Source organism: Ambystoma mexicanum, chromosome 1q (assembly GCF_040938575.1).
Source record: "Ambystoma mexicanum isolate Mex_15411 chromosome 1q, UKY_AmexF1_1, whole genome shotgun sequence".
NCBI lineage: Eukaryota > Metazoa > Chordata > Amphibia > Caudata > Ambystomatidae > Ambystoma > Ambystoma mexicanum.
The window spans coordinates 163,514,614-163,533,887 of record NC_090922.1 but is presented as its reverse complement, the minus strand read 5'-3'; the positions used below and the strand labels follow the sequence as shown (position 1 = coordinate 163,533,887).

Sequence of the window (19,274 nt, the reverse complement as noted above, 5' to 3'; positions counted from 1 at the left end):
GGTAGAGCTGCTGTGGAATCTGAACAGGATGACTTAACAGACATCCTTGATAAAGGTCCTGCAAAGGATCCCATCCTTCTGTTCCACACTGTGTAATTAAGTACTTCGGGAGGCAGCATGGTAAATCCTCAGTCTCTTTATTATGTTGCACGCTTACAGATTATACATAAAATGTCAGGTATTAGAGATGTGAGGCAGGATCTTTCCTGTAGAGCACACTGGCTCCCACCATCCAGGGTACATGTCTCAACTCCTGGGCGGAACTTCACAGACAGACCATAAACCTCTGAGCACCTGCTTCAGCTCCTGCAGAACATTCCATTATGTCGGAGCTCCACTCACACATGGAGAAACAGGGAAGCAAAGCAGGATACAACACACTGCAGTAAAAAGCAGACTTCTGGATAGTTGGAAGAAACCAGATTCTACCCCTGCAGTGATTAAAGACTTCATCAAGAAGTACAAACCCTCCTCTGTTCCGGAGTTTCTTTCCAAACATCCAAGACCGGTGAGCTTGATGGTGCAAGCATCCACCTCAACTTCCAAGGGTGCAGCATATCCCACGATTCCTCCAGACAGGGGCAACAAGAGTTGATGCCCTGGGGAAGAGTGTTCTCGGCACAAAACATAGCATTGTTGGCAGATAATGCCACATGTGCCTTGGACGTGTTTTCTTACACTCTGTGGGAGGATGTTGTGATGGCTGCTGAGCACATCCCTGAGGGGGAAGAGCAAGGGTTTCCTCCAAAATAAAGATGCCATTTGCCAATCTCTGCAGTCTGGGTTAGACACAGCAGACTTCATCAGCCGCTGCATGGCAGCAAGTACTGTTTTAAGGAGGTTTGCATGGCTGCGGAAGTCTGGTTACATACCTGATGTGCAAGCTAGGCTTTTGGATATGCCCTTTGAGGGTTCTCAGCTTTTTGACTCTAGGGCGGATAAGAGCTTAGAAAAGCTGCAGTCTTAAAAAGCTGCTGCTAAGTCTGAGTGCTGCACGTCGTCAGCCGTAGCAAGGCCGATTGACTTCTCATTTTAGAGGGTCGGTCATTTTGATTTTACTCGTCCGTCGGAAAATGGAGAGGCCAATTCTCTTAGAGAGGACGAAGGAGACAGCCTTGTGGTTCAGGAGGACGTAGAGGTCCTTAAACACCCTCTGCCTCTCTGCCATCCGCAGCGTCTGCAATTCCAAAACCACTTTGAGGCCTTCATCCACAGAACTGTGGTAGGAGGCAGGTTATCTCAGCATCTGCAACAGTGGTGAAGTATTAAATTATGGCCTTCTTTTTCTTAAAAGGACTCCAAGAGGCCAGTCCTTGAACGATCCAGGTCCGCTCATCTTACAGGTGGTGATAACCCTGTTCGAGAAAGGTGCAGGTGAATTGGTACCTGCGGCGGAGATGAATCCAGACTGGTACTTGCCGTATTTTCTGATCCCCAAAAAGTACGGATGATTGCGACCCATCTTGGACTTGAAGTGCTTGAACAAGTTCCTCAGGAAGGATAAGTTCAAGATGGTCACTCTTTTGCAGATCCTCCAGGCCATTCAGCGCCAGAATTGGATGGTGTCATTGGATCTCCAGGATGCACGCTTCCATGTGCCAATAGATTTCAAGCACAGGAAGTACCTGAGATTTGCCATTGGCAGTTCACACTACATCAGTTTCTAGTTCTGCCTTTCGGGCTCACCTCTGCCATGAGGGTCTGGTTCTATGTGAAAAGACATATTTATTTTGAAGGTCTGAAGAGAAAAAGACTGATTTGACAATACTGATTTTCTTTTGATCGTAAAAAAAGCATTGCAAAGGTCTTTTTCTCTTGACATTTCTTTTAAAAAACATGTTTTATTGCATTTCTTAACAACATACGGACCAAACATGTCCATAACAGTCCCTCCTACCTCCCTCTCCCCCCCTCCGGAAGGAGGGAGGGAGGGGGGTGTGTGTGTGTGTGTGTGGCTGTGTGTGTGGCAGATCATGTGTCCGAGTCCAGTTGACTTCTATGTGAACATGTCCAAAATCCTTATTTTATGCTGGCACCATTGTTCCTGCCCTGTAGATAGTCAATGGCCGACCCCCAGTACGTTCTGAATTTCTGGCAATCTCCTTGAATGTTGTATGTGATGCGTTCCATCGCCATATGTGACCATGCTCTTTGCAGCCATTCGATCAATGTTGGTGGAGCTCTGTTTCAACTTTTGGGCAATGGCCAGCCATGCCGCTGTTAGCAGGCCCATGAAATTCCGTTTCTGTGACCTTGTCAGGAGTTTGTCTCTGGGGTTCCAGAGGTCACACAGCTACACCTCTTCCCCCACTCCGGCAAACATTGACTTCATTTGAGTTTTGACAACTGTGCAGAATTACTGGAGTGCCGGGCAATCCCACCAGCTGTCTCCAGTTTCCCTCGGCCCCGTACTCTCTCCATCATTTGTTAGGGGTGGTTTTATACATTGTGTCTAGTCGTTCTGGAGTGTAATGCGATTACACAAGGATCTTCGTCCACATCTCCCTTGTCTGCACGGCCCACGTCAGTTTGGGGATTGGCGCCCATATGTATTCCATTGACTTTTTGAGACTTCGCCCCTGAGTGTGTTTTCCCACCTTTTCATGTATAGCCATTTGATCTCTTCGGATTCGGCCTTAAGGAGTTTATAGGTGTCTGAAACAAATTTCTTGGTCCCTGCATGTATCGTTATATATGTTTCAAACAGGGTTAGTTTCCTTGTCGCTGCATATTTGATCCATGGGGAGCTCAGCCAATGGTGCAATTGCTCGTATTTGTATCGATCGTTGTTGGTAAGACCAAGTTGTGTCGTGCAGTCTTCGAAGGTTCTAATCTCCTGGCTCTGGTACATGTCGCCTATCTTTGTACATCTTGCTTCCTCCCACTTTTGATATGCGCCTTTCTCCATACCCGGTTGGAACTCTGGGTCTTAAACATTGGCATAAAGGGTGCCGGGTCTATTGTCGGTGTCTTTTTGGGTGCCGCTGTCACATATCCCTAGCGTTGCCTTCATTACCTCGCTTATTTGTACGTTCGGGTGCCTATGTTCTTTTTTTTTTATCCAGATGGCAGAGTCGAGTTGTAGCTACTGCTCTATCTTGGGCTATCCAGAGTTTCTGGGAGGAGTCTGGGATCCACTCTTTAAAGACCCACTGTTGAGCTGCCTTGTAGTATTTATGGTAGTAGGGGAGGGCGCAGCCTCTGTTCATTCTCTGAGCCGTAAGGACTGAGCTGGATACCCTGGGAGTCTTTTTTTTTCGCCAGATATGTCATTATTGGGTTTGTTAGTTTTTAGATGTAGGAGGCCGGGACTCTAATCGGCAGCGCCTGGAATAAGTACATGATTATGGGCAGTATTGTCATTTTTATTACCGTGATCTGGCCCCACCACGATGTTGATAGGTGGTTCCACCTCTCTATGTCCCTCATGATTTTGTCTAGTTGTTGGGGATAATTCTCTTCATATAGTTTATCTGTGCGACTGGTCGGAGTGACTCCCAAGTTTTTGACCCAGTTTGCTGCCACTGTCCTTTGGAGAGCCGTTGCTAGTCTTTGGATAGAGTCTCTATTTCCCGCCAGTATAAGTATTTCCGACTTCTGTCTGTTTCTTTTTAGCCCAGAGATGGTTCTGTAGGTCTTCATCTCCTGAAGGAGGATCGGCAGTGTCTTCGCCAGGTCTCCCAGGGCTACCAACATATCATCGGCATATGCTGCTATTTTGTGGGATGTCGCCCCCCCCATGTCTATGCCTTTGATGTCTGGTGTATCCCTCATTCGCGCCAGAAGGGGTTCTAAGAATATCGCATACAGGAGTGGCGAGAGGGGACATCCCTATTTGGTCCCCCTCTCTATCCTGACCTTTTCTGATAGCGCACCATTTACTGCAATCCATACGCTGGGGGTGTTGTAGTTAGCCCGTATCATATTTATGTAGACCTCCCCCATGCCCATCTTTCCCAAGATGCGAAATAACAGTGGCCACTCAATGCGGTCGAACGCTTTTTCCGCGTCGAGTGCCAATAGTGTTCCTGGTGTGTGTGTTATACCTACTTTTTCGATTGTTTGTTATTCTCCTAATATTATCGTGGGTCCGTCTGTTGGGGACGCAGCCCTACTGGTCCTGGTGAATCAGTTTCGGGAGCACCCTCGAGAGTCTGTTGGCGAGTATTTTGGTGAACAGTTTTGCGTCTAGATTTATTAGCGCAATCGGGCGGTATGAGCTGGGGAGTGCCAGGTCTTTCCCTTGTTTGTGGAATACTACTATTTTAGCCTCATTCATGGTCTGTTTAATAGTGCCCTTTTCTTTAAAGGTATTGAAAAGTTCTGTAAAGATGGGGGATAGATTATCTTCATATAGCTTATACAATAGTGCAGTATAGCAGTCCAGGCCCGAGGCTTTGTTGTTGGGGAGGTCCCGGATTGCCCTGACTACCTCCTCTTCTGTGATTGGGCTGTACAGCTGTTTCTCTTCATTTGTGATCGTTGGGAGGGAGATACCGTCCAGATATGTCCTGTTCCCCCTCATTGGGACCGTCTGTGATATATAAGCAATGATAGAATTCTTTAAAGATGTTCCCGATTTCCATCTTCTGAGTCCTTGTTTGCCCTTGCTCATCCTTCAGTGCTTTGACTGACTGTTTCTGTTGCTTCCCTTTTAATTGCCTGGCCAGAAGTCTGGCCAATTTGTTCACTTTTATATAATACCAGTGTTTAAAGTGCAATAGGCTTCTTTCTGCTCTTTTGGTGCGGATGGTCTCCAGCTACCCCTGAATATGCCTCAAGACTCTCTTTAACTTAGATGACCGATTCTGGGCCATCTCCGCTTTGATTGGTTCTAGTTTGCCCTCCAGCTCCACTTCCTACAGGCGATTCTGTTTGTCTCTTTGTGCTTGGAGTGCAATGAAGTGTGCTCTGGTCACTGCTTCAAAGGCCTCCCATAAGGTTGCCCTTGAAATCTCAGGGGAATTGTTACTTGCAAAATATTCTATTATGTGTTCCCTGATCGTGTTCCCCATGATGGGGTCCTGCATTATTTCCGCTGGGATTTTCCATCTCCATAACCCCGCCCGTCGGTGGGACAGACGGAAATCTGCACAAAGTGGGGCGTGATCAGAGAGTGATAATACTCCTATCTATGCGTATTCGATCTTCCTGAGGAGTCCTGTGGAGACCCAGAGGTAGTCTATTCTGGATCTGGAGTTGTGGACGTGCAAAAGTGCGTAAATCCCTGGGTCTGCCCCCAGACCAACCTCCATACACCTTCCAATGCTAGATTCCCCATTTTTAGTTTTGTGGCCTTCAATGGTGTTTCCTGACCCGGCAGTCTGAAGCTTGATCAATCTAAATTAGGGTCCCATGCAATGTTGAGGTCCCCCCAGCACCACTTCCGCCTTGGCAAATGTTTCTAATTTATCCAGACTGTCTCTGATGAAGCTGTCCTGGCCCCTGTTCGGGGCATAGATAGTTGCTAGTGTCATCGATATGTGTGTTTAGGAATAGGAATCTCCCCCGTTTGTCTGCTTGGATGTTGTGAATTTGCGGGTAAGGATTTGTGAAATGCAATCAGGACGCCCACCCTTTTCTCCTGCTTGTTGGCCTGGCAGATTTGATTGAACCCTTTCAGTGGGAGCCTCCCGCTGTCTTGGCTTTTTATGTGGGTTTCCTGGAGCCATTATTATGACATATTTCCCTTTTTGTAGAAAATGCTCCACCTTCTTTCTTTTAACCTGGGAGTTCAACCCTCGAACATTGTAGGTTAGTATTTTTCACCCCATTCTTTCATGGTATGGGTGGTCACTGTTGGCTGCCGTTGGATGCTTGTAAGCTGGATTTGTTTCCTTCTGGATCCCCCCCTCATGTCCCCTCCACCCCCTCCTGTCTCTGCGTCGCAAACCCCAACATGCGATTTCCCACCCCCCACCCCCTAATAACTGCCCAGAGGAGGGCTTTGGTACTTGCACTTGAGCATGTAGTCTGCTGCGCCATGCCCTCCAGTACTCAGGGATAACTTTGTGGGGGATGCTAAACCCCACTTGGGTTCCTCGATATGCGTTGGCCATGGACCTAGCTTTTCAAAGAATCTGTTTTTTTGGCAGTAGGATGTGAGCGCTACTAGTAAGTCCTGTGGACGGGCTCCTGGTTCTCCTGATCTGTGGCCCCACTCGGTGTATTCTGTCTATTGGGATATCGCAGTCCTCTTCCGTTGCTAGAATTTCCTTGAAGACTTGTTGCACTGCTTCCTTAAGATCTTCATTCTCTAGTGTTTCCACCATATTTTTTATTCTAATGTTGGATCTCCTGGATCAGTTTTCTAAGTCCCCGCATTGAGGTTCGAGGTTGTGGGTCAGTCTGACAAGGTGGTCCTGAGTTTCTGCCTGTTGTTGCATCTCCTCTTCTAGGTTTTGCACGACTTTCTCCAGAGTATCCGTCCTTTCCCCTAAATTTACTACTTCGATTTTTAGTTCCTGCATCGCTGTTTTGATCTCACTTTTCATCGCTTCAAATTGCGATTGCATGGACGCCATTAGCTGGGCCTGGAATTCCCCGAGGTATGTTTTGATGTCCTCTTTGGTCGCCATCTCTGCATGTGCCGTGTCTGTTGCGGTTGTTTGGTCTCTTGAGACCTTCCCTTTCTGTTGCATTGTTGCGTCTGTGCCCCAAAGCTGGACCAGACTCGGCTTTTGTCTTGCCTGGGGTAGCTGCAGGGTTATCTGTGTTTGTTTGCCCTTGAATCTTGACATGTGTGCTGTTCTTTCTCGCCGTTTGTGTTTGGGGTGTAGGTGCACCCCCTGGGCCGGCTTGGCCTTCCCCTGATGTGTAGAGGGGAGGGAGGTGGGGGTCCCCCCCTCGGTCTTTGTTTGCGGTCCCCCCTTGCTTCTCGGGGGATACTGTAGGGAGAATGTTGCTTTACTGTCATGGGGTTGCACTTAGCCTCCAGGGGCTTCCTTTGGTCTCTTGCAGCCCCTGTTTGTGTATTGCGAATTCCTTTGTCTTGTGTGTTGGGCGGTATCGGCCTGCGGCTTCGTGTGAAGGTCCGCGTTTCTTTGTATCTAACCCCCCGCAGGGGGCACTCCGGGTGAGGGTTCCCCTCTTAGTGCGATCTTGGCAGGTCTTCCTTTTCCCCGGCTCCCCTGGCTGGGTGCGTGGTAGATGAGTATGGTTATTTCCCTTTGGCTTTGCCCTCTGGAATGGATCGGTGTGCGATAGCTCCCCTTGCGGCCCGGATGTTTCCCGGGGTGGAGCTGACTTCCCGCATGCTCCTTGGGCTCTGTATGGGCACCCGGTCATGTGTGACCCCTCTGAATGGTTTGCTTAGGGTGTTGGCAGGGGTGGGGGGTGCTCGTTGCGCAGTATGGAGGCTTACCGGGATGTTGCTGGTGTCTTCCCTGTGGGTCCTGTAGCTTCTTAGGTGTTTCTTCCCCTGATGCTGGTGGGGTGTCCACAGTACCAGTGCCGTGGGTTTAATGGTCTGTCTTTCTTAGGGGGAGGAGGAGGCGCTTCCGAGCAGGCCTCTATGGGATACCCCCAGCTGCTGCCCGCTGGTGAGGGGTGTCTTTTAATTTGTCCCCCTAGGGCTGATGTCTGCCGGCACGCAGCCTGTATTAGGAGTGATCCTTGTGGGGTGCCTGGTACCTGCTCTCGTGTCCTCTGTTGTTCTCTCGTGACCGGCTCCTCCTCTGTGCTCCTGGCGTCTCGGGTTGTGGGCCGGGTTGCCCTCACATGCTGAATCCAGAGGGGCCAGCACCGGTGGGTCTCCGATGTGCCATGCCTCCCGTCTCTGGAGCTGATCCGCTGCCCCGCCGGGAGTGCTCGCTGTATATGAGCGGGGCACGTGGATGTCCTGTTGGTAGAGGCGGTGTCCCCGGCCGCCTGTCTCCTGTGAACTCCGGTGAGCGGTCTCCCTCACCCGTCAAGCTGCTGGCCCCCTGCTCCACGCTCGTTTCGGATCCGGCAGTCGCTGTGTGTCTCCGTGACGCACTGTTTGGGGCGCTCGCTCTGGCCTGCTGCTCTTTCTCCATGCAGGCTTCGTAGTGGATTTCTGCTGGGGCATATCTCTCCTGTGTTATCTCTGACGGCTTTCAGGCTTCTGTGAGCTTTTCATCTGCATCTTTGTCCAACTTGACTATCTCGGCCCCGGAGGGGGCGGGGGGCAATCCCAGATACCTCTTCCCCCTTCAGCCGCCATCTTGGAATCTTCACTTGACCTTTTAAATGTATTTTATTATAGAAATATTTGGGCAGTTTCATCCCCCCAATCCCCACATTTTTATTCTGTGTACCACCCCACTCTCTCCCGTGGGATTTTCAGCCCCAGCCCCCTCCCCACAGACCCCACCTGCCGCCCAAAGCAAAACTCGTGCATACACATACCCGTTCTCCTCGCCATCTCCTTGCAAGTCCCGCAGAGCCTGTCAGCCACTGCACTTGTGTGCGGCTGTGGCATGGCAGTTTGATTTAGAAAAATCTTTTCACTAAAAGACTGATTTAGAAAGACTGCTCTCTCTTCACCAAGTTGATGGCGGTGGTGGTAGCGGATCTAAGGAGGGGAGGGATTCACATCTACCCCAACCTGGACGATTGGCTGATTCACACGAACAAGCTCTGCAACATCTAGACAGTTCCTGACACTATCTCCACAAACTGGGCTTCTCCCTCAACTTCAAGAAGTCCAAGATGACACCTTCCCAAAAGCTGCAATTCATTGGAGTAGTCCAGGACTCTTCCTCTGTCCAATGTTTACCGCCCTTGAATTTTCTGAGGTTGCTGGGCCTCATGGCATCCTGGATTTCCCTGGTGCCAGAGGCCCATCTGAGGATGAGATCCCTTCAGTGGCCCCTCAGATCCCAGTGGTCACAGTTCTCCGGCAGGATGACTGATCTTATTCAGGTCCCGAGCAAGGTTGCTCGGGATCTCATGTGGTGGCCTGCAAGGAGATTGTGTTGAAAGGGAAACCTTTTTGGCAACCATGGCCAGAGAGAACGGTAGTTATGGACACCTCCCTCACAGGTTGGGGGGGGGGGGTGGCACATACCAATGGTCTGATGATCAGCTGGTCTCGGTTGGAGTCCAAACTACACATCACCCTTTTGGAGCTCAAGACAATCAGACTAACCCTGATGGCCTTTCTGCCATCTGTACGAGGAAGGAATATCCTGATAATGACTGATCACAGTGGCCATGCATTACCTCAACAAGAGAGGGTGTATAGGGTCACTACCACTCTGCAGGGAAGCAACGCAACGCAGCTCTAGTTTTTGGCACTACAAGAAGGAATCTCTGCAGCGGATTGCACAGCGGCGGATTCTCTGAGCAGGCATACCACAGTGTCCCACAAGTGGGAGTTAGCTCAGGAAGTCCTCTATAGAGCTCTGCCCTTTGGGGAACCCCTAAATGAGAGATATTTGCATCCATTGTCAACAGGAAGTGCAACCTGTTCTGCTGCAGGGAATTTCCTCAGGGGACGATCTCTGGGAGTCGCGTTTGTAGTGGATTGGGGATTTACGCTCCTGGATGCGTTTCCACCAGTCCCAGTCATTCCTCATGTTCTCAGGAGGTTGAGAAAGTTCAGGAAGTCCATTGCCCCCAGATTGGGCTAGAAGTACGTGGTACCCAGAACGTCTGAAAATATCCATCTGTCCTCCATTTTGTCTTCCTCTGAGAGAGGATTTGCTCATTCAGCTAGGCGGTCGCTTTCTCCACCCAGAAATCCAAACTCTGAATTTCCGTGATGGACCTCAACTTGAACTGAGGAATGGAGTCCACCTGCCTACCATAGTTGTTCACCAGGGCACTACTATGTCCACTCAGTGGCACGGCCCAATTGAAAGATGGAGAAGCAAAGCGGATTGACCTCAAGTTAAGTGGCAGAGCTGGTTACTATGTTGAGCCATCCACACTCATGCTTCTCTCTTAGGTTGTAAGTCTACAATGCTATTCATCTTCTCCTCATACTGATCACGGAACCCACACCCCAAATATGTTAATTTTAGAATCATAAGGACCAAAAGTACATGAGTTTCTCACTAATATAGAGATGTTTCTAGCTACGGGTTGGTGTGTCCTCCAATGTACTGGATGTGGGTTATCTTTGATTTTTAAAATTGTGAGACCTTTGCGACTTCTTGCTGCAATGACATTTGGTACGGAGTATTTTTGGCTAGATTTTTTTCAACCTATTTTGAAGTTCCTGTATGTAAAAATAATAAATAATGTTTTCTTTTTGATAAGTTTAAAATAAAAAATAATTCTACATAAGGCTTCAACATGGTGTGCTTTACATATGGCATGTTATACATATGGTAACATATGCAAGTTAAGTTTGGTAACATCTTTAATCTTCACTGTGGTTTATGGCAATTTAAGGCCTTTAGCCAGTTAACTTTTTAAAGTTGTACATTTCAGCCTATCAAATATGAAAACTGAGGTATATGCTTGTACATTAAATACCTGTTTTGTAATTCCAGTGACTACTATGAGGATTGGGGTGAAGTCCAAAGAATTTCAGGATCGCTCCTTGAAGGCAGGTCATATGAAACCCTGGTGGATTTTGATAACCATCTCGATGACATTCGGAACGATTGGACAAACCCAGAGATCAATAAGGCCATTCTACATTTATGTTGAATGCTTCCTAGGACAGGCAGAATGGGAATTTCCATGGTGGAGCAAGACCTATTTAAATGTGAATAAGAGAAATGACTGACATTTTTTTTATGGAAATTCCAACACATTTTGGATCCTAGCACTCAGAATCGTGGGAATTTTATTAATAGTCCAATCTCTCCACAGATCAACTTTAAAGACCTTGCCAGCAGGATTTTCTAAATGGATTCTTTACCAGACGCAATTAATATTGTGGTCCACTAAAACTCTGTATGCAAATTAAAATGTTTTCCCTAATTTATTTTTATCCATATTTTGCCACATAACTGAGATTGCTTAAAGTTGGAGATTTAATGCATATTTATCTGTATTTGATTCAGGAATATGTATTTTCTTGCTCACTGGTAACGTGCCCTTTAAACGGCTCTTTAAGAATATTTTCCAGAAAAAAAGCCAATTGCTCTTGGTAAGTGCACTTCTCACACGCTCTCTTCTTGGGGACAAAAGGTCACCTAAGATGCTCTCATTGAATATGTGATTAGCATTCCATTCTGTACTCCAGATTATTACTTTGGTATGAAAATACCCTGCTATGTCTTCCCAACCCACTCCCCACTTTATTGTTTTAAATCAATGTACTTAACAAAAGCCCAAGTCACATCATCCTTAATCATTTTAGAATACCATAGGCCTTTTATCAATGTATAGCATTCAGTTGGAGAATAATACATAATGTCTAATTGAAATGAGACCAATATGTTCCGGGTGAATAAATGCTCATTATTCGTGTAATTAATTATGGCCGCCTGGCAGGCTTTTTTTCTAATTAAATAGGGACATTTGTAGGGTGCCAATTTTAGTGACTGTCCCTTGTCTACCAACTTTATTATGCATCAGAATTGGCTTTTGAAAGGATTGACCACATCCCCACCTCTTCAGGGATACAATTTACACTACCTCTTTGAAATGGTGGAGCCTGTGCCTACCCCAGAAAAAGATAGTCTGCAATACATCAGTAGGTGATTATGGGACACTAGTCTATTCTCTTGGATGGTGATTAAAATTCTGGTCAAGCAACGGTATTTTGGGAAAGTTGAATGAGCCTCTGGTAGCTACTGGGTAGGTGTACATGATGGTGTTGCAAGCTTTTGTAGATGGAAAATTTGTATTACATTGTTTGATTGAATATGCTTTGCTAGTATCCCTGGCACGGCCTCAATGCCATGTAAAATAAGTTATGGACACAACAATAAATGCTTTTGCTATGTGCCAGTTTATCAAGGAAGCTAGTTTGTTTTTATATTTGCCAAAATGCATCCTATTGCATTTATTCTTCTTAGTGGCCTCTTTACGTGATAGAAAAGAGGATCTGGGTCCAAAAAGAGAGGTTTTTCCATATCCGTGATGCTACTTGCTGAGAATGCTTTTCAGTTGGTCTTAGTGGTGTTCTAAAATGTTGAAGTCATATAACCCTGCCTGTTTGTGGCATTAAATAATGCAACTGTCCTTGTTTGATAACTGTCCATTACTGCATATTGTTGGGATGCACCCAGTTCCTGATTTCGCCTACTGGAAGTTGTAATCAAGTATATGCTTTAATTGCGATGGCTGGGTGGGTGTTGTGAAGGAGGGACAGCATGGACCAAGAGAACCTGAATCAGCATGAAGATAATTATTTCATTTTTCTTATGTACTGCTCGCCCTTCTTCCCAACTGGTGGGGACCAGAATACAAAGCCTCAATATCATTAAGGTGGAGGGGACAGCGCATACGTGATTCAAGCAAACAAGTTGCAGAGCACCTCTTGGCCAAATCTGGCGCCTTTCCTGGAGGATGCATCCATAGCGTAGTGCTTGAAAAAAGCAAGTGGAGTAGCCCAAGTAGCAGCTTTGCAAATTTCTCCGATGGGGACGTGCCTAATAAAGGCTACGGATGCTGCCTTGGCTCTTATTGAATGAGTCCAAAGTCTCTGCGGAACCGAAAGCCCCTTCACATCGTAAGACTTTACAATAGATGAAACAACCCACCTGGCAATAGAAGCTTTGACAGCCTTATTACCAGGGGAAAGCCCACCATAGGTAATAATAAGCTGGTCTGATTTCCTTTAATAGTTTCATTCTCTCTAAATAGAATTTGACAGTTCTTGATACGTCCAGATTATGTGAGATTTACTCAGATTATGTAAGATTTCCTCAGCCGCTGATGCATACAGTTTGGGATGAAAAATTGGAAGGAAGATTTCTGAATTCAGATGGAATTCCGAAACCACCTTAGGTAAAAAGGAGGGTACTGTACGAAGGACTACCTTATCCTTGTGAAAATAAAGTTCCTTTGATGACAGAGCCTTGAGCTCGCCAATCATCCTAGCAGATGTAATGGCTAATAAAAAAAAAAAGTCTTCCATGTCAAAAGATCCAAATTGCAGGATGATACTGGTTGGAAAGGCTTGTGCATTAGAGCCAAAAGGACTGTATTCAGATCCCGCTGAGGTGGTGGCTTGTGAAACGGTGGATGCAAATGAAGGCCTTCAAAGTGCCTGTGAATAGCCTCATTTGACGGAGAAAAAGATGTTTGCTCTCTATTCAAATATACACCAATAGCAGACCATGTTTGCAAGAATCAACTTTAACTGTTGTAGATACCAAATAAAACATGAAAAACATGTCATCAATTGCCGCTTTTAGCGTGTTCAGACTGCAGTTTTGAGCCCAATGGCAGAAACGCATACGATTTGATCCGATATTGCTTTCTTGTCAAAGCTTTCCTGGAAGCTGTCATCAAATTTTGTTCCGATGATTAAAGATGGGCGAAGGTCAGTGCCCCTGGAACAAAGCCTTCAAATTCAGCAATTGAGCGGAGGGGTGAAGCATCTTCCCCTCCTGTTGAGTCAGAAGATCTTCCAAGATGGGTAGATCTAACTTTGTTGACCCTGCTAGTTCCAGTAGATCTGGAAACCAAATTTGTCGTGGCCAGAACTGGGCTACAAGAAACCTTGTCAAATTCTAGACAACCTGAACCTCATTAACACCTTGCGTATCACGGGAAGTGGAGGGAACGCATAAAGGTTTTGTTCGACCAGTCCAGCTGTAGGGTGTCTCCCAAGGTATAACGACCCAGGCTCTCACTCGAAGCAAACCGAGGACAAAGAGCATTGTTCTGTCTGGCAAAGAGGTCCACTGCTGGATGACCCCACTTTTGAAATATCTTCACAACTGACATTTTCAGTTCCCACTTGTGTGGAGCGGATTTTAGCCTGCTCAGATTGTCCGGTAAGACATTCTTGTTTCCCTCTAGATGGGACGCGTACAGGAAAATGTGGTTCTCCATGGCCCAATACCATACTTTCTCTTTGAGGACACACAGAAAAAGGGAACGAGTTTCCCCCCGGTTTGTTGACCTGAAACATTGCAGTGGTATCATCTGTAAGTACTTTGATGACCTTTCCCATAAGGCAGGGAAGACAGCATTTCAGAGCATTAAAAAAATCGCTCTTAGTTCTACGACATTTGGGATTTCTTTTCTTGGAATGACCAAAGGCCCTGAGCCGTCAGATCTTAACAGTGGGCCTCCAACCATACACCGAGCCTGTTATCACAATCTGAAGATGAGTTGCTTGAAAGGGAATTCTGATCAGCAAGTTCTCTGGTTTTGTTCCACCATTCCTGGAAATCCTGAATGTAAAGCTGAATTGGAACATTCATATCCTGAGAATCGAATCCAACAGCTGGTTCCAATTGTTGGCGAGATGCCCCTGAATGGTCCTCATTCAAAGACTTGCGTAGGGGACTAGGTTGATGCAAGATCCCATCAGCCCCAAAAGTGTTTGGAACCACAATGCTGAAATAACTAGATGTGTTCTGAACACTGAGATCACCTATTGAATTGCTGCCGCCCATTCACTTGAAAGGCCTTTCCTAGAGCAGTATTCAGTACTGCTCCAATAAAATCAATCCTTTGCGAAGGAATTTGTTTTGACTTTGCCACGTTTACCGAAAAACCTAATTTGTAAAGTGTCCCATGTCCATTGCATCTTCTGCAACAATTCTTCTGGAGATAGTGCTTTCAAAAGCCAATTGTCCAGGTACGGATAAAGATGCACCATCTTCAACCGAAGGTGAGCTGCAACAGCCCCAGGTCCTTGGTGAACACTCTAGGGGCTGAATTGAGCCAGAATGGGATGCAAGTGTACTGCTAATGCGACTTCCCTATGTTGAACCTCAGATACTGGTAGTGTTCCCTGAATATGGGATTATGAAAGTACACATCTTGAAGATCTATGGATGCCATCCAGTCATTGTGCTGAAGCGCTGTGAGAATCTGAGGCACAGTAACCATGTGGAAATCTCACTAGCAGAAATTGGTTCAGATCGGAAAGATCCTGAATTGGACGAATTTCACATGTCTCTTTTTGGAATTCTAAAATAACACTAGTAAAACCCCAACCCAATTTGTCTTCTGGAACCTATTCTGTTGCTTTTGAATCACTTTTAAAAGTTCTGGGGATGATTTTTGGAACTTCGGAGGGGAAGACTGAAGTGTAGCAGAAAGGGCCAGGGAGTAACCGTGGCAAATTATATTTAAAACCCATTCCTCCTGAGTGATGTGTAGAAAACTCTACATCGTTCCTGCTACTGGGGATGTATGCTTCTTGATAGTAATCGGAGCAGCTGGAACTTACATGCACAGATGGAAGTCAAACAGACGTTTGATCTTGAGAAGTGGAAGTCAAGGGAGTAACCCCTGACTTCGCCTTCAGCCCGAGTTTCCTCTTCTTAACCGAGGATAATATGATGCAGTGGCCATGGATGAAAGATTATTTCCTTAAGAGCGCGGCTTAAAAGATTTTCAAATTCTGATGATACGGTTGTTTCACTGAGATGGAACTGAGTGATTTTGCCGCAGTAACGCTTGCCTTGCACTTATGAAGAATCTCAGTAGAAGGGTCAAACAGTGTTTTACCATCAAAAGGAAAGTCTAAAACGTTGGCCTGAATATCTTGATGTAGGGACGTGGCCGCCAGATAAGGCATGTCTATGCATACAGTCAGCACCATAACGGCCCTCGCCGTAGTGTCTGTCAAATCTTTAACTACCTGTAGTTGTTGAATGGCCACCTCTCTCCTTTCTGAGACCTAGAAAGAGAATTAATCTGTTGCTCTTGAAGCTTTTCTGTAAACCGATCCAAGGAATCCCAATTTAAAATATTAAAACCTGCCAAAACTGTGGCCGTATTGACAGGCCTGAGTTGGAGAGATTAATTGTTATATAACTTCTTACCCTGCGCCCCCAGGCTTTAGAGGTTTTATCCAGCACAATAGAGGGAGACGGTGAAGGGATCTGTCCTTAGTACCCAAAGCTGCTGAAACCACAGTAGATTGTGCCAGATGATTTCCCATTAGCAGAAAAGGTTCCTCCTTGGGTACTTTCTATTTAGCATCCAAAGATTTTTAAATATGAGGATCAGAATAAAGTTTGCCCCAATGAGTCAAGGCCTGTTGAGGGCAGTTTTCCAAAAACACCCGCAGTCTCTGGGTTGTCCTTTGGCACAATTTCCAGAGGTTGCATAATCTTAGCCACAATGTCACGAAAGATTTTATTAGGAGAAACCGATTTAAGCTTCATCGTCTGAATCTGTATCAGTACCTTTGGACTGCTTATGTTTTTGACTGGCAGAGCAGCCGCCTCTACTTCAACTGTAACTGATGTTATCACTGGAGCTGCCTCATTAGGAACTGCTCCTTGAGAAGGGTCAGATGGACCAATTATTTATTTAATACAGTGTGCTAGAACCTCCAAAGGGGATTCAGACAACATAGTTTCCTTGACTGTATTAGTGATGTGTTTGGCCATATCAGATGGCTCGTGAATCTTTTCTACCCTCAACAGGAAAATGGATGAGTCAACCCTGGAAGATTGCTGAGCAAGATTGAAAATGTTGACCACAACGGGTCTAGAAACTTGTATGTTAGTCAAAACCAAATTAGAAGTAGGTCTAGCAGGATCCTTGACAATTCCTCTGAATCGGAAGAGAATTGAGGAATAAAATCAGTAGTCTTTGAATTCACTGGAGTGCCAAAAATCTCTTCAGGTGGCACTGTAAAGTACTTTGAAGAATCAAAGTCTTCGGGCTCAGAGATGAGACTAATACTCTCTTCTTGCACTTTCGGTACCGAAGGAACAGAATGTGTATCCTTGGATTTACTTTGTTTATGCCTCTTTGGTGAAGTTGGTACCAAGCCTGTACATAAACTAGAATGTTTACGTTAATGAGACCTAGTATCAACTTTCTTGGGTACCGGAGCACCAGAAGAACCAACTGAGATATCTCTACAGGGTACCGATGCAGTAATAGAGGAACCAGTTGGTACTGATTCAACCCTTGGAGTCTTCGCCTCCTCATGGCTAGTCTTATCCGTGTGCATAACTGCCGGTGCCATCACAGGGAACCAGTCTGTAGGGATTTCACCCTCGAGGCTTACGTCTCTTTATGGCTATGTTTGTCGTATAGTTGTCTGAGGCAGAAGCGGTCCTTCCCCACATTGTAATGATTTTGTCAGGAGCAAACAAATCTTCCGTTATCGGGTGGATCTTTCCAGATCCTTTTCCCACCTGGAGGTACTAGCGTTTTCCCACCCAGAGGTACTTGAAGGTGTAAAGGCCTGTGCTTTCCCCTGATCAGTACCCTGAAGACCCCAGAACTTGGGAGGCGGTCTCCACTTGGGTACCGAAGACTGGTGCCGAAACACAGACCCCACCTGCAGATACGGTGTGCTCCTTAGCATTATCAGCCTCTTCCTGAAGTCTTCGATCATCTTCGGTAATGTTCCCAACTGCGACTTGGAAAGAAGACACACACACAAAGACCTCGGGTGAATTCCACAGTCGAAGACATATAAACTCACTGGGTGATGGATCGCTAGGATGCAGGCATGATGTGGATCGGTTGCTGAAAATTGCTTTTGACAATGGATGCGCTGCTTGAATCTCCTAGTAAACAGCATGCATCAGAGGGAGGCACCGCAATTGAATACAAAATTAAAAATACACCAATTGAATGAAACGGGGAGTGTACAGCCAAAAAGTAATGTTCCAAAAAGAGTGTTGTTACAGAGTGCAGCAATTCCGACCTGCCGAGTAGGTGGACAAAACAGAAGCTAGGTGTGGGCAGTTGGTGACGTAGGGGTGATTGGTGGGGCTGGCGCACAGAGGTACGCACGCAATGTAATCTCACCAATTTAAAGTTCTTAAAAGGGCAGCTATCTTTTTTGGTCGTCTTTTTCCGACCTGCTTGCGGATGCAGGCCTACCCAACCAGTTGGGAATGAGGGAGAGCAGGGCGTAAGAGAAATATGTTAATCTATAATAACTGTTTTCCCAAGGATGTCTTCTAATTCTTTGCTGTTTTTTGTGTTCTTCATTCTTTGATGAACTGGTTTCCATATCAAGCCGGACTCATCTCCTTAGCTGATCTTGCAGTGGTGCGAAAGGGCGTTGTCTATCTGATTAGAATGCTGCACTACTGCTCATTGATGTTGAAAGCTCTTGTAGTTTGTTCTTCAATGATTTCGCCAATTTTGCAGTTTGTAATTGGCATGGCACAGAAGAAGGGTAGGAATGTATACAAAGAGAATAATACCAGAAGTACTGCTCAAAATGTTCTCTGAAGAAGGTAAATGTGGAATAGCATTTTCAGTCTCTGATCGTTGATATTGTAAATGGGTTGGCATTATGTGCCCCCTTCAAACTAACTGTATAATGTGTGATATAAGGGGTGGGTTACAGGGCGGCATCCATTGTGCTGTCGGAGTATGTGCACTTGCAATGGAGAGGCAAACAAAGACTGTGATTGAATTAATAAACACTTGGGTGACTGAGGCTTCTTAAATTAGCTTTTGGAGATTTATGTTGGCACAAATTCACATAATGTGTTGTCCTTTCTTCAAAGGCATGCATGGGTATCTATTTTTAAATGCAAGTTTTAATCTCTTGCCATGACGGGACTTTTTTGATTTTTGTTGAGTTTAGTATTTGTGGCTTTAACCCTTGTGCTCTGTTTTCCTGGACCATCATTAAATAGCTTCTGATTACTTGTTTCTTATACTGTCCAGCTAGCTGATTGTCCTGCGGATTATGTTTCACTTGTGTTCTTTACTTTTTCTTTCCATTAATTATGTTATAAAAATATTCTTATAAAAACAATTACTTCCTTCACTGATCAGCTGTCTGTACATTTATCGTGTTGGTTCTTTGCCTCCAGCATAATAAAGGACGATTTCTTCAAGCAGTACAAAAATTCAATCTGAACCATGAAAAGACGCATCATGCAAAACAACTTGCCCCCAGGTGGAATACAAATTCTGGGGGCATTGCTAATGATGCAATCCAACAAGAGTTTGTGGTGGCCAGAGTGTTGCAGATAGTTACTAAGATATACTAATAGTTAAATATTTAATGTGTGTGTCTCACTCTCTCGATACATGTCATAGTCTGCGATAGCGACCCTTTATTATGGTTAAGTTGCCTTTCCGATGGGAAGAGCAGTTTTTGGGCAGCTTATAACTTCTCCAGCATGGGGTCTGGCATGGATTCACATGCTCATGAATATTCCCTGTTGTCAGGCCGAGAATCCTCGGTATAGAAAAAATCAGCATCAGTTTTGTTTCTGATCTGTCTT

At 45.8% G+C, this 19,274-nt stretch overlaps 1 protein-coding gene across 1 annotated transcript in view; it reads left to right on the top strand.

The window, feature by feature from the left end:
- Positions 1-18,815, top strand: part of EMC8 (ER membrane protein complex subunit 8) — a 201,966-nt gene extending 183,151 nt beyond the window's left edge. Inside the window, exon 5 of the mRNA XM_069636428.1 lies at positions 10,464-18,815. Coding sequence (XP_069492529.1) covers positions 10,464-10,623 — 160 coding nt within the window. The 3' untranslated portion in view covers positions 10,624-18,815. The remainder of the gene's footprint in view (positions 1-10,463) is intronic.
- The last annotated feature ends 459 nt before the right edge of the window (positions 18,816-19,274 follow it).